Source organism: Dipodomys ordii, unplaced genomic scaffold (genome assembly GCF_000151885.1).
Source record: "Dipodomys ordii isolate 6190 unplaced genomic scaffold, Dord_2.0 Scaffold93, whole genome shotgun sequence".
Classification (NCBI taxonomy): Eukaryota; Metazoa; Chordata; class Mammalia; order Rodentia; family Heteromyidae; genus Dipodomys; species Dipodomys ordii.
In genome coordinates, this window is record NW_012267309.1 from 1,490,440 (window position 1) to 1,505,829 (window position 15,390).

General features: G+C 41.1%; 1 protein-coding gene across 2 annotated transcripts in view; it reads right to left on the reverse strand.

Moving 5' to 3' along the window:
* Positions 1–7,342: 7,342 nt before the first annotated feature.
* The window catches only part of Sptlc1 (serine palmitoyltransferase, long chain base subunit 1), a 57,595-nt gene continuing 49,547 nt past the window's right edge, over positions 7,343–15,390 (reverse strand). Inside the window, exons 13-15 of one of the 2 annotated variants that reach the window (XM_013026436.1) lie at positions 13,434–13,551; positions 11,132–11,205; positions 7,343–8,562 (exon numbers count right to left, since the gene is read on the reverse strand). In XM_013026436.1, the coding sequence (XP_012881890.1) occupies positions 8,355–8,562; positions 11,132–11,205; positions 13,434–13,551 (400 nt within the window). In that variant the 3' untranslated portion in view covers positions 7,343–8,354. Of the gene's footprint in view, positions 8,595–11,131; positions 11,206–13,433; positions 13,552–15,390 lie in introns of both variants that reach the window. The other variant, XM_013026435.1, reaches the window with a different exon arrangement.

The following is a 15,390-nucleotide window of genomic DNA, read 5'->3' on the forward strand; positions in this document are numbered from 1 at the left end:
CTTCTCCTTCTCCTTCTCCTTCTCCTTCTCCTTCTCCTTCTCCTTCTCCTTCTCCTTCTCCTTCTCCTCCTCCTCCTCCTCCTCCTCGTCGTCCTCCTCCTCGTCGTCGTCCTCCTCCTTGTCCTCCTCGTCCTCATCCTCGTCCTCGTCCTCCTCCTCCTCTTCCTCCTCGTCCTCGTCCTCCTCCTCCTCTTCCTCCTCCTCCTCTTCTCTTTTTTCTTCTTCTTCGGTCAGTCATGGATCTTGAACTTTGGGCCTGGGCGCTGTCCCTCAGCTCTTCAGTTCAAGGCTAGTGCTCTGCCACTTGAGCCACAGCATCACTTCTGGCCTTTTCTGTTTATGTGGTGCTGAGAAATCCAACCCAGGGCCTGTTACATGCAAGGTAAGCACTCTACCACTGAGCCACCTTCCCAGCCCTTTTGCTAGCTTCTTAAAAGGTGCAAGCTTCGGTCACTGATCGGAAACCTTCCTTCTTTGCGTATCTGGGCATCTGCTTTAACAAGTGCTTTAGCTATCTCATGTTGATTTTGACATACTCTATTTAATCTCATTCTGTTCATAAGATTAAAAACTTCCGGTGTGCATTTTCTTTTTGATCCATGGGCAATTGAGAAGTATGCTGGCTAATTACCAGATACTTGGGGCTTTTCCAGTTTTCTTTCTATTGTGTATCTCTGATTTTATTGTGCTGTGGCCAGACAGCATGTTTTATGATTTTAACTCGCTTAGGATTTATTGAGACTTGTTTTATGGCCCAGCATGTGGTCTGACATGGAGACTGTTTCATATGCACTTGAAAAGACTGCATTCTGGAATCTCCGTGTGGTGTTCTATAAAGGCAAATTTGTCCAAGTTGGTTCACAGAACTTTGCTCAAGTCTTCTATATCCTTACCAATCTTCTTTCTTATTGTCCTAGAAACTATTTAGAATGAGCTAGTCATATCTCTAGTTATTATTATTAAATTATTTACTCTGTGTGTGTGTGTGTGTGTGTGTGTGTGTGTGTGCTGGTATCAGGACTTGAACTCCAGGCCTCATGCTCTCTTGTTTGGCTCTTTTGCTCATGGATAGTGCTCTACTACTTGAGCCATTTTACCAGTCCAGCATTTTGCTGGTTAATAGGAGATGGTGTCTTAAGGACACTTCTGCTTGAGCTGGTTTTGAACAGCAATCCTCCAGGTCTCAGCTTCCTCAGTAGCTATGATTACAGGCGTGGGCTACTAGTGTCCAGTTTACTCATTTCAATTATGACAGCTTTGCTTTGTGTATCTTAGGCATCTATTCCTAGAATTTATAAATTTGTGTTTGTCTGTAGCAATATTTCTTATCTTCAAATACATTATTTTCCTACTTTAGTGCAGGTCCTTGCAGATTTCTCATGGCTACCGTTGGCATGGCCTACAATTTTTTGATTCTTTAATGTATTTTGATTTGTGTCTTTGAGTCTAAATGTGTTTTTTGTAAGATACAATAACATCGTAGTCATTTTTTTCTTCTTAAATTCAAACTATTAATCTCAAAACCACTCCTAGTTGTTTTTTTTTTCTTAGCCATGATGGTGTTTGAACTCAACATGGTAGCACTTGCTAGGCAGGTGCTCTACTATTTGATCCATACCTTCACTCCTTTTTGCTTTCATAATTTTTCAGATAGTATCATCACTTTTGTTTTCTGACTGTGATCTTCCTACCTCTACCTTATGAATAGCTGGTATTACAGAGGTGTAGCAGATGCTTGGCTTGTCTGAGATAGGGTATTGCTTTTTTGTCTAGGCTGGATTTCCTTCCTTCCTTCCTTCCTTCTTTCCTTTCTCCTTCTTTTCTTTTCTTTCTTCCTCTTCCACTCTCTCTCCTTTTTTGAGACAGGATCTCACTTTGTAGCTCAGCCTGTCATTGAATTTGAGATTGTCCAGCCTTAGCCTCTGAAATGCTGGAGTTACAGGCTTGAGCCAGCACATCCAGCGAGCCACATTTTTGAATGCTCATTACATTCAAATTTTAATGGAATTTTTTTCTACAGTTGGGTTGTTGTTTTCTATTCTTAAAAATGTTTTGTATTTCTCTTCCAGCTTTACTTTCCTTTGCATTAAATATTTCCAATTTACTATTTTAATCCCCCTTAATTGGATTTAACCCCCCTTGATTGGAAAGATTGTGCACTTTGTGATATACAATGTGATACTTTGATCTTTGTAAATGTTATTAAAATTCAATCAATCTAATTAATGCCTATCACTTCCCTAATATCTTGATAATTTTTTGTTATGCTTTTCAGGTTACTTTCATCTTTTGTTCTGGCTGCTACAAGCTGTGTTTTAAAATGTTTATATTTGCTGTATTTATATTTTGCCTCATACTTGCTAGTTAAAGGTTATATTATTTAAGCCACGCCTAAGCATTTTTGCTTTTGATTTTTTTGGCATGTGTGTGCAGGTCCTAGGGCTTGAACTCAGGTCCTAAGTGCTGTTCTTGAGCTTTTTTGCTCAAGACTAATGCTCTACCACTTGAGCCACAGATCCAGTTCTAGCTTTTTCTGTTTGTTTTTTAATTGTAGATAAGAGTCTCATGGACTTTCCTGCCTGGATTAGCTTCAAACCAAGAAGTCTCCTGAGTAGCTAGGATTACAGGTGTGAGCCACTGGCACTTGGCTTTAAGTTTCTTTTTCAGATCAATCTTATGCCAACTTTGGTTATGACTCTCTTACCTTTGCATCCTAAGAAGCTGGGATCACAAGTGTGAGCCAATATTCTCAGCTACAATCTGCATTTTATCATAATCTACACCAGAATAATTTAATATCAATGAAACACAGAACTTTTGTTTATCCTCCACTGTTTTGTGTAATAATACCAAACTGCAGTTACCATTTTTGTTCCACACAATCTACTATCATGTAAACGAGTAAAAAGAAGACATGTGAAATTCATGTATAGCTTTTTTTTGGTGCCAATCCTGGGGCTTGAACTCAGGGCCTTGGCACTGTTCCTGAAGCTCTCGGGCTCTAGCTAGCACTCTGGCTACTGCTCTACCACTTGAACCACAGCACCACTTCTGTCTTTTTCTGAGTAGTTTATTGGAGATAAGAGTCTCATGGATTTTCCTGCCTGGGCTGGCTTTGAACTGTGAGCCTCAGATCTCAGTCTCAAAAGCAGCTAGGATTACAGGCTTGAGCCACTGGTGCCCAGCCTCTTTTAACTTTTTATTCTTATATTTGTCATGTTAAGTGATTTACTTTTTCCTGCAGAGTTGGCTTTCTGTCTGCTGTCCTTCCTTCTAGGCTGTAGACTCTTTATCACAGTGGTCCTCCTTAAAAACATGCCATGAGTTTCAACTATTTGCTAGCTCTACAAATCATTCCATAGATTTCAAATCATTTCATAGATTTCTTAGCTCTAAAATGCCCCCACTGGAGTGCTAAGGCTGAGAAAGCGGATGTAGCTTTGTTGTGGGGCTTGAGTGAATTGCTCAGCTGATGAAAACTGACATGTTGGAATACATTCACATGCTGTACAACAGTTCCATAAATGACAAATCGTCCATGTGACAGTGGGTCATAAAAATCTATTGCCTAGTGATTACATGGTCATCTTGGTTTGTGAGAGTACGTCATGCTGCTCACGCAATGATGCAGCCACCTGGCCACCTCTCAGAAAGCGGTCCCCATTGTTACGCAATGTGTGAGCATGCAATTATGGACACTCACAGCTGCTCACCTACACTTTCTTCCTTTCTCTTCCTCTTTTCTTTCTTTTCTTTCTCTCCCTTCCCTCTACCCCCATTTTTTTTTGGGGGGGAGTCATTACTGGCACTTGAACTTAGGCATCTCACTCTTACTTGGTTTCTTTCTTTCACTCAAATCTGGTGCTCTACCACATGAGCTACACCTCCACTTCTGGCTTTTTGGTGGCTAATTGGAGGTAAGAGTCTCTCAGCTTTGTCTGCTCAGGCTGGCTTTGAACTGAATCTTCAGATCTCAGCCTCTTGAACACGATTCCATTCTTCCTTTTTACTTCCATGATTTTGTCTATATGCCACTTGACACATCTAGATATTTTGCTGAACTTTATGAATACGTATGAATACTTTTGTTGAACTTTATGAATACGTAATTTCAAAACATTGGGATTTTTAGTCTATTTCTTAAAAAATGTGTCCCTCACCGTTTCTCACTTCTTCTGGTTGCCCTTGCCCTCACCACACTGGCATGCTGGCTTTCCCACAGCACAAAACTCTGCTCTCACCCCTGGTTCGGTGCCTTCAGTGGGTGTATGCACTCACTTCTCATTTTCCATTTCTTTCATTCCTCTTCTACTTGGTTCTTCAAAATCGTTTCTTTTGGTGGAGATTATTTGTTATGGTCACAGGTTCTTCTATCTTATTAACATGATTTCCCCCAGTTAAAAAAATTTCATGGACAAAACAAACCTTATTTGTGCTATAATCAGGAGTCACATCTGTAATCAGGAGTCTAAGATCTGAGGATCACAGTTTGAAGCCAGCCCACACAGAAAAACCTGGGAGATTTTTATATCCAATTAATCCTCAAAAAGTCAGAAGAAGTGGAGATATGGCTCAAGTGGTAGAGCACTTGCCTTGAGAAAAAAAGCTCAGGAACAGTTCCAGGCCACTTGTCCAAGGCTCAGGACTGGCACAAAACAAACAAAACAATATCAACAACAAAACTTATTTGTATATAAGTTTTGAAACCTGCTTTGAAACCTTGATCTACCAAATCCACCCAGATGACAATGACATAGCCATTACTGTTTTCTGGAGTTTGGGTTAAACTTTTATTTCTTTAAAAGTCTTGCAGTTTATGAAGCTAATCCACGTTTCCTAATGTATGATCAAGATCTATGGAATTCCATGCATTTGAAAATAAGTTTAGTGTATTTATGGTGATACTATCTACATTATATAAATAAAATTAATTTCCCTAAGTGTACTTGTGTGTTTGTGTTATAGTATGTAGGCTGATACTCTGACATTGTTCATCAATAATAATAATAATAATAAATGTTATTCAGTCTTGGGGCTTGAACTCGGCCTGGGTACTATCCCTGAGTTTTTTGCTCAAGAATAGCACTCTACTACTTGAGCCACAGTGCCACTTCCTGCCTTTTCCATTTATATGGTACTGAGGAATGGAACCTAGGGCTTCATGCATGCTAGTCAAGCACTCTACCACTAAGCCACATTCCCAAGCCCCTATAATCTTATTTTTTGTCCACTTGATTTCTTTCCTGCATGGAAACTTCACATCCCTATGCATTTGTTTCCCCACAAATCCCTTGTAACAATGCTTAGCGTGGGTTCACATTCACACAAATATTAAGTATTTTATCATTTTATGTCTTTTATCATTCCTTGCTGAGTATCTATTGGCTTGCATCCTAGCTTGGGCATTATTCTGTTTCCTTTGTTCCATTTTCTTCCACTTTGGCTTTTCTGAGTTTAGCTGTCTCTTGTGCTATTAAGTTTTACTCTGTGAGTGTTGTTTTTATTTTCCCATCTATGTGGTATTACTGTACTTTAAAAAGAAAGAATATAGGATTGCTTTGCTCTATTAGTTATTTTATAATTCAAACTCCTTAGAGAATCACCTCTTGGTATTTTTCATTTTTAGTTTTTGGTCAGTTGTGGGGCTTGAACTCAGGACCTAGGCACTGTCCCTGAAATTTTTCACTCAAGGCTAGCACTCTGACACTTTGAGCCACAGCTCCATTTTGTTTTCTGGTAGTTAATTGGAGATAAGAGTCTCATGAACTTTTCTGCCTGGGCTGGCTTTAAGCCACCATTCTTAGATTTCAGCCTCCTGAGTAGCTAGGATTACAGGTGTGAGCCACCAGTTTCCTCTGGGTTTTGACTGATGTCTCTGTGGTCCTTTAGTGGCACTAGCAGGTGATCTTACTTTCCACAGCCTTCCCTTCCCTCTCCTCCAAGTTATTATTCTTGGTATTTTGTCAGAGTACATGTTTACATATTATCATTACACATACCCTTGTCTTCCATTAAGGTCCTATCTAATTACATACACATATTGCTTAACAGCAATGAATTTCAGAGATAGCTGGTAAAATCCAGTTACTTTTCCTTTGAAGCTCTAGGAAACAGCCCACTCCCATTTTCTGGATTGAAACGACTTATCTGCATTCTGATATCTGGAGTGTTCCTGGACCATTCTCCTCTTTGCCTGTGAGTGAGAAAGTGAGGCTGCAGTGTGTGCTGGAATGTGGGTTGAGGGTGTTCTTATTGACTGTCATCATGAAGACAGTCTTTGAAGGATAGATGCAAGGAGATATTTAGATTTATGTGGCCACAATTATCCTTCTTGGGTGCCTGTAGTGTTTTGGGATAATTTTATTTTCACTAAGAAACATGAAAATAGTAGTCATATGATGTCAGAAGTTCGGAGATTTAAAGACACACCTTTTCTACCTAATGATTGTATCTGATTTGGGAGTATATTTTACAATGAGTGGCAAGTTACAGAAAGCAGAGATGTTTCCTTTAGTGCATATTACAATGAGTAGTCTTGAACTTTGGGAAATGTTGGTATCTTCTCTGTCCCAACATGTCTTACAGCTCTTTCCTGAGTGGCCTCTTGCTACAGATGATAAAATGGGGGCAATCATGCAGGCCCCCTCGCTCCTAAGGCAACTGCTGAGTGGAAACAGGTCTCAGAGACTTTCTATGACACTTACCCCAAGCCATCATCTTTTAAAGTAAAAGTCACTAATAGAGTTTTCTCACTCTTTGTAAAGGAATCTCAAATCTTGTTTCATATTTGAGATGACTTCCTTTCTAAGCATTTTGCTCCAATTTAACCCAAAATGTATTATTTCAAGCAAATGCATATTTTGTGGAGCATGTACCACTATACTGTGGACATTCTATAGTTCCAATGTAGACACTACCTGTAGTTCTTTTTGTGGAAATGTTTGTGTTTCCAAGACTGAAATTAAGTAATGTGTGCTGGCTCTATCATCATTCCCAGAAACATTTGGTCATTAAAAAAAAAAAGTAACAATAAATATCTAGTTGCTATTTTTATTTAGATACTATAAAAGAAAAAAAAGAACCTCAAAATAAGAAACTATCTTTGGTCTTTACCTTTTCATAAAAATAATAGTTCTGGAGATTTTCTAGTCCTAAAGAGTCAATGCTTAATTCTGCTGGCAACTAGAAAATCTGAGATAATGCACATTCTTTGGATATAGAAGGAGTAAGAGTTCTTTTTCTAAAACAAGAAACATCCATACAGCCAGAATATTACCCTGAGTTTGCAAGGTTTAAACTTACAAGATCCTTCTGCTGATTTCATTCCATAAACAAACAAGACTGATCATCAAGAATGTAGGTTTATTTCGTTAAAAAATAAAACCAATCGAACAGACTCACCCCCCTGGACAGTACTGTATGCTTCAAAGCAGCAGCAATCACAAGGCACATATGTACGAAAGACCCCAAGCAAAATAGTAACTCAACAGTAAAAAGGTATGTGTCATTTAAAAAGATGTTGAAGACCATTTGTTAATATGAACATAGATTAGAAAGTAGTATATTCATTTTATAACTTTACTCTTTTACCTTTTTAGTAAGAGAGAGTGATGGTATTATATCAGTGTTCTCCCCATGGAACACATCACAACTTTTACCTTGTAAAGATCAACAGTCACAAATTGCTCTTAGAGCTTTCACATCATAGATATCTGGATTCATGAGATGAAAAAAAGTTCTCGTTCTTAGCTTAGAAAAAGCTAAGTTTTATGTCTCCAGACAAAAACAAAGAACATGATTTATATTTTAGGATCAGTGCAATAAACCTCTTCCCAGATTAAGTTAACCCATAATAAATGCAAAGGTCAATTTTATTAAAATAATATAGTGTTGGATTCAAATTAGTGGAATGAATATCCTCTGGGTAGAGATGCTTAGATTAAATATGACATATCAATATATAAAAAACTCTGTGATTCGAATATATTATAATGCAATTTATAACAATCAAAGTGTTTATTTGCGTATTAGCCACCATTTCACATTACATGGCTGAACTAGACTGTCAACAGTGAATGGTGCATCACGTCCCAGGTGTTCCTCTTGGCATTAAGTTGCAAAATCATTTTTTTATGAAATATGAAGGAGTGCTTATGAAATCGTGACTACAGAAGGGAGAGAAGAGATACTGAAGCTCCAATTTTAAACAAAAAAGAATACAAAATACTAGTACAATAAAACACTTAGTACTAAATAGCATAATTTAAATACTAATTATATGCTGTCATTAGTCTTTTAAAAAGTCAGGTTTTGGGCTTTTAGATGTGTTTTCTTTTTTTTTAAATAACAAGTGTTCATCCTTCTGGCCATACATTTGGTCCACATCCACCCAGTTTGGAGGCAATCCTAACAGAGGTCCAAGCTCTCTTTAGGCCACATCCTGGGCAGCAAGAGGTCTCTGAGTTCTGTGTGTGCTGGGGCAAGAGCCACGGGAGGCAGCCTATAGCAGGACGACCTGGGCCACTTCCTTGATGATGGATGCTGCTTTCTCCAGTTCTTCCTCTGTTTGTTCCACTGTGACCACAACCCTAATGCTGGGAAACAAAAAAGGACATGGAAAATCATTAAGTGAAGGCTATACCCAGAGTCATCCATCTATGGCCAGAGAGCCAAATCCAGCTGCCTCTTGTTTTAGTAAACAAGGCTATATAGAAACTTAACCCGCTCACTCATTTACCTTCTGCTACATATGATTTCTCACTGCCATGGCTGAAGGAAAGAGCTGGAACAGGGACTCAGTCCCAGCAGGCCTAACACACTGATATTTGGACAGGGACAACAGCTCACGCCTCCTGGTCTAAACCACATGTGTGTATCCAGTCAGTCTCTCCTGCAGGGCTCTGTTCTCAAGGCTGGAATGCCACATCCTGTCAACATATCTGCTCTGAAAGTATCAGAACAGCCAGGTGCCAGAGGCCCATGCCTATAATCCTAGATACTCAGGAGGCTGAAATCTGGAGGATAGTGGTTCAAGACCACTCTGGGCAGAAAAGTTTCAGTAGACTGTCTCCAAAATAACTAGCAAAAAGCAAGGCTTACAGGCAAGATTCAAATGGTAGAAGGACAGCTTAGTAAGTGCCAGGCCAGGCCCTCAGGTCAAATGCCAGTACTGTTATTTTTTTTTAAAGGGTTACCAGAATGATGTGGTAATTTGCAATTTCTCTGATCAGTTAGTATGGCTGTTCCTATTTACAATTCCATAAGCAGTTTAGACATCTTATAGCATTTTAAGCCAAGGTAGATTTCACACTTTGAGGAAATTAAAGAAGGAGTTTGATGAGACAGTATCGCCTCTGCCCCTTCATCTTCTTTTGCAAACATCTGTTTCATCCTCTGGACACCTGTTTGGGCTCTCCTGCTCTGCGCTGATGTGGGGGAAGGGAGTGGCGTGTGCAATGAAGAGAAGGGAGTGGTTTCCTGAAGCTCCCACCTGGCACTTTGCAGAGTGCTTGTTCTCTCCAGTGGGCCTTCCTGGACTCGGAGCTAGAAGATGGACCTAGAGGTCGCGATGCTCTCCCGGTGATGGAGGAACTGACGTTGTTTCACTCATGATAGGACCACATCCTGGGAATCCCATCCCACTCAGACAATGCATTTAACCACCTAACCCAGGGACCTCACACTGTGCTCTTGCCTACTTTACATGTGCTCAGAACTTTTACATTCACCTACTGGGAAAAATGACCTCATGCAGCCTTCTTTCTATCTCATGTACCTTATTAAATCTTGTACTGAGAAGGAAATACAGAATGGTTGCATGGTGTATTTTCATACAGGGCTAAGAAGTTACAAACTATAAGTTGAACCAGCATCAGCTGGGGGTTGTCTGCACTCATTTCTGTGCTTAGAATCCTTAGCATCAATCTGAGGAAGAAATGGCCATATCTCTGTGACCCCTGCCCCAGACCTATCATGTAGGTGTCCACGTGCTTTGACTATAGTGTAGGTGCTCAGAGGATGGAATTGTCTATTTTAACATTTTTTTTTGTCCACCATGGGGTCTAACTCTGGGCCTGGGCACTGTCCCTCAGCTCTTCAGCTCAAGGCTAGTACTCTACTACTTGACCCACAGTGCCACTTCCGGCCTTTTCTTATGTGGTGCTGAGGAATTGAACCTAGGGCCTCATGCATGCTAGGCAAGCACTCTACCACTGAGCCACCTTCCCAGCACCTCCTTTAACATTTTTAAGTGTTACAGTGCTTGCTGCTTTTGCTATACTGCTCCTCACATCTTGCTAGATAAAGCCCACATACTCTCTGGCCAGTGGAGATGGCAGGACATTCACAGCCCAGACTGTAGCTGACAGGAACCTTTCTATTCCAGTTAATTTTTGGGATCCCAGACATGTTTTGTGTGTGTGTACTGGGGGCATGGTGGGGGGCTATTGTGGGGCTTGACTCAGGGACTGAGTGCTGTCCCTGAACTACTTTTGCTCAAGGCTAGTGCTCTACCATTTGAGCCACAGCACCACTTCCAGCTTTTTTTAATTTTTTGGAGATAGAAGAGTCTCACGGACTTTCCTGCCCAGGCTGGCTTTGAACCATAATCCTCAGATCTCAGCCTTCTGAGTAGGTAGGATTACAGGTGTGAGCCACCAGCAGTTGGCTCTAGACACTTTTTTTTTTTAAAATTAACTAGGAAGATACTCTATCAGGAGATGCTTTTAAAATGTCAGCCTGGTGCTGGCGGCTCACTCCTGTAATCCTAGCTATTCACAATCATAGTTTGAAGCCAGTCTGTAGAACAAAGACTATGAGCTTCGTATTTCCAATAAATGACAAAAAAGGCTAGAAGTGGTGCCCTGATTCAAGTAGTAGAGCACTAGCCATGAGGAAACGAAGGTCAGGAATAGCACCCAGGCCCTGAGTTCAAGCTCCATAACTGCGCACACCACACACACACACACACACACACACAAAATCAATCTGAAAACAGAATACAACTGAAGTATTGTATTGAAGGACATTCCTTCTTAACCTGTGATACTAAATGAAAACCCCAAACGACAAAATGTTTCCTAAGAGTTTAAAGTGAGCAAGTAAGTGAGATGACACTGCAATGTCAACTAACCTGGGAGGAGGGAGGCACTTCTCTTCCTTTTCCAAGTAGCGGGCTTGAGTTAATGCAATGCGTCTGCTCATGCACTGCAGGTGCAAAAGAAAAACATTAGCAGCCTGGACTTAGACCCTGGGAAGAGAAGTGGCAAGGTACACTGAGAGTACTAGCAGTTGCTAGCTTCATGTTTCCAACTGTAATTGCTAGGAGACAAAGCTGAAATGCCATTTCATAGTCCCGAGTCTCTCTCCAGTCCTTCCTGCAATGATGAATAGATGTGGACTCCAGCATCCCAGATAATCTCCTCGAGCCTGTGTAGTTTGAGTACTCCTGACTGCATTCATGATTTTACATACTTTACTCAATTTGTATTTATATAGCCACAGTGGCTAGCATTTCTGACATAGTTAGAACATAGGAAAGCAGTGTGGGTAAAGCCCTGTGGGCTGACCAAGAGCTGAAGAGAGATGGCTGGACTGTGTCAAAGAGAGCAGCACTGCGCAACAGAGCATACCTGAGAATGTGTACTGTGACAACTTTCATGGCTGCCTGTGGGCAAGGTGATCCTAGGCACTAGAGTCTGTCTGTGTTAACAACGCTGCACGTAGCTTTACTATTTAACTGTCGGCATAAAATGTTTTCTATTTAAACAAGTTCAAGAACTAGAGAAAGGTCCTGATTACAGGAGTTGCCTATGGTGATAAAAATGTTTTGCAGTAGAGTGCAGTGCTCAAGCTTGTCATCCTAGCTACCCAGGAGGCTGAGATCAAGAGACTCACAGTTCTAGGCCAGTGCAGGCGAAAAGTCTGGGAGATGCTCATCTCAACCAATAAGAAGTTAGGTTTGGTGGTGCATATCTGTCAATCTAGCTATGTGAGAAATGTAAACAGGAGGTCTGTTGTACAATCTAGTCCAGGAAAGAAAATGTAAGATTCTAGAGAAAAAAAAAACAAAAAACAAAGACTCTAGAGATTTAAAAAAAAAAAACAACCAAACAAAAGGCAAAGGCAAAAAGGACTGGCTCACATTGGAGATATATATACATATGTATATGTATATATGAATATATATGTGTATATATATATATGAATTTTACATGTGTGTATACATGCATAATCTACAGAGGAAGGGATGGCAGAAGGAAAATAAAATGATTCCAAATGTCTAGCAGTGACAGTCCAGCCAAAGAGGACCTGTGTTGTAAATGGAACGGAGGAGATAGAAAGCACACAGGTAACACGGCCAGCTTCTGGCTGTCTGGAAGTACTTGGAAGCAGGAAGGCCCCCTGAGAACACCTGGCCAGGGAGGAGACATTACAAACCACTGTGGATTTTGTGTTTAAACATCATAGATAGACGGTGGCTGAGGTAGGCTGTGCAGCCCGAGGCAGGTTTTACACTCCATAGTGCAGCTGCATGACAAACAAGCACCCAAATGGCATGCCACACGGATGGAGACCCTGGCTTACAAAGGAAACAGAACAGTCGGTGGCTACCTTTATTATCACCCTAAGGCTAAGAGAATCACATCACTGGACAGGGTAGGGAGACAAAGAACAGATAAAAGCCTGTTTCATTCTCAAATGCATATACAGGTGCAGGGCAGGTTCCATAAAAGGTAGTGTGTACACACCCACAGTGCTGCAGTCCATTGGGTTTCTTTACATGGAAAAAGAGAGGGAGGTTTCAGGAGAGGCAGCACTGCTGAGACTGAGCATCCAGCTTTCCCAGTGATGTGCGGCTAAGTAGTGAGTAATAAACTGACTTCCAGAAGATAAAGAGACATGAATGCTTCTCCCAAGTTAGGGATATGGTAGAAGAGTCTCTTCCTTCCTGCAGGTTTTTAGGAACATTAGAACTCAGGAGTTGCTGGCTGTCTCTTGAGCTATGCTGCAGGTTCACCTCACATGAGCAGCTGTTTAGCACTGGCTGTGAAATGCATTCAACCTGTCCCCAACCGCAAGTCTGAGGATTCAGCTCTGTGAGTGGGGAGCAAGTGAGTTTTCTGCAAGGCTGTTATGCTCTTTAAATTCACAGCAGAACGAGGTGTATCAGCTCTGGTGGGAGCCGAGTCTATTCAGTGGAAGAGAAGGTCTACAGCCTGCCCCTACTGGCAAACTGAGCTCATTACGGCTGGCTGAGGAGGCCCAGGGGCATTAGGACAATCCACATTATGTCTGTGTGTGTGTTATCAGCAACTTTTTACCACTCCCCGCATCTCTTGGGGCAATGAGATCTTTCTAAAAGTGATGTAGAATCATTGCTAGAGGTGAGGATGGGAGGGGCACGGACTTTCACTTGAAATGCTCACACTCACCTGGTCTATGATCTCCTGAAGTAGATGCATATCCTTCTCCCGAGACCCAGTGCTCTCTTCAAGCTGGAGGTGGAAGGCCGGAGAAAGGGACTCTCCCACCACCTTTAATCCAGAAATGCTAAAAGAGGTAAACACAGCACACTGTAAATTGCTTCTAGGCTCAAGGCATCTCACACAGAAGTAACAGAAAAGGGCCGAACTTCTCAGACCCTCTGAGCAGCACTGGACAGGAAAGGACAGCCCTGTGACTTTGATGGAAGCACTGTTTGCTGCAATCCTAATTCCCATAGAAAAGGTGAACTATGTGCCTGGGCACTGTCTCTCAGGGCAGGAGAAAACTGGGAGAGCCACTTCTGAGTGCATGACCATGTGGAAGACATCCCGTGCTCCAGAGGATACCATGGACCTCTGTCTCCAGCCTTCTGCTGGAGGGTGGGACCCCTGCCCATCCAGACATCTCTTCATGGGCTCCCCATGCCCTTGGACTTGCCCCATCCTTGAAGGTCTTGAGGTCACGAGGGGTGTGCTCCAGAATGGGACAGTAGGCAACCTCCTCTTCTGTTTTCTGAACTATGAGGTGTGTGGTTTATTCTGTCATATGTGCTGGCCTTGCCAAAGGCCCAAACAATGTGGCCATTTGACCGGAGTTTTCAGCTCCAAAACTGTGAGCCAAAATAAGCCTTTTCTCTTTATCAGTTTTGCTTCAGGGATTCTATTGTAGTGACGAAACACACATAATACAACCATGCTCTCTGACCACTGTAAGGAATCGAAACTAATCTTAATTTGCTTTCAACCTAACTCTGGAAATTATTAATTTGTATCACCTTTCTTTAAATGTAATATACCTTCTAGGAGCTCTCAATACAGTAGGCTGCAGGTCTGAATGATGGAATTTAGAATCTGGAATGTCAGGAAACCTTCTAGATTAGTTCATTTACCAATGTCAAAACTAAGCAATTTATTTTAAAAACTTATTTCCTATGTGAATGGGTATATACCTTGAAGTACCAGTTTTCTTAGGTCTTGTTTTCTCAGAGGAAAAATTTAAAAATTCCTTTTCAATTAGCATTTTGTATGAATCAAATCACTTTCCTGTTCTTTTCCTCAAATAATACAAGACACCAGAGTCCTAAATCCAGGCTGTGCTTTGATCAAATGGGCTCAACTTTTGTGGTAAGTAGAACAGAATGGAGAAAGAAGGAATCAAACAGAATTAATGCCCTGCACTGCTGCTAGATGCTAACTGCCACAGAAGCTTACAAAACCCAAATGTAGCTCCAGTTTAGAAATGGAGAGGCTGTATTTCAGAGCCCGATACATAAAGAAAACATTTAGCAAATATATCATTTTCTACAGATGTATAAACACCAAGCTCTCATTAGGTCTCAGGCTCAGAGCAAGCATCAAGACAGCTGTGGCCTCCATGGTATGCTTCCAGTCTAGGTAGAGTCAGACACCAATCTCTGTCTCTACTTGTGTGGAATCCTCAAGATTCCTCAGAGAACAGCAAAGGCTGCTGACTTCTCCTCCAAACTCAGTCTTAGAATGAAGAAGTAAACCACTGATTAGAGGAAGGTTAAAAAAATTACCTTAGATGTAATACTGAGGATACCATACTGCCTCTGTAAAATGTTTACCTATAACATATTTACTGGAAAATATAAAAAACATTTGAATACATATCTTAGGGTTCATTTCCCTAACATCACCTTATCTGACCTTTTCTGCTTGACTCAGACATACACTAGATATTGCAAATAAGGGAAACCATGGGACCTATGTTTCTTTGGGCCTGGCTTACTTCACTTCATATAATTTTCTCCAAGCCTTTCCATTTCCTAAGAAATGGGGCAATATCAATCTTTCTGATGGAGGCATAGAATTCCATTGTGTATATATACCACATTTTCTTGATCCATTCATCTACTGAGGGGCATCTGGGTTGGTTCCATAT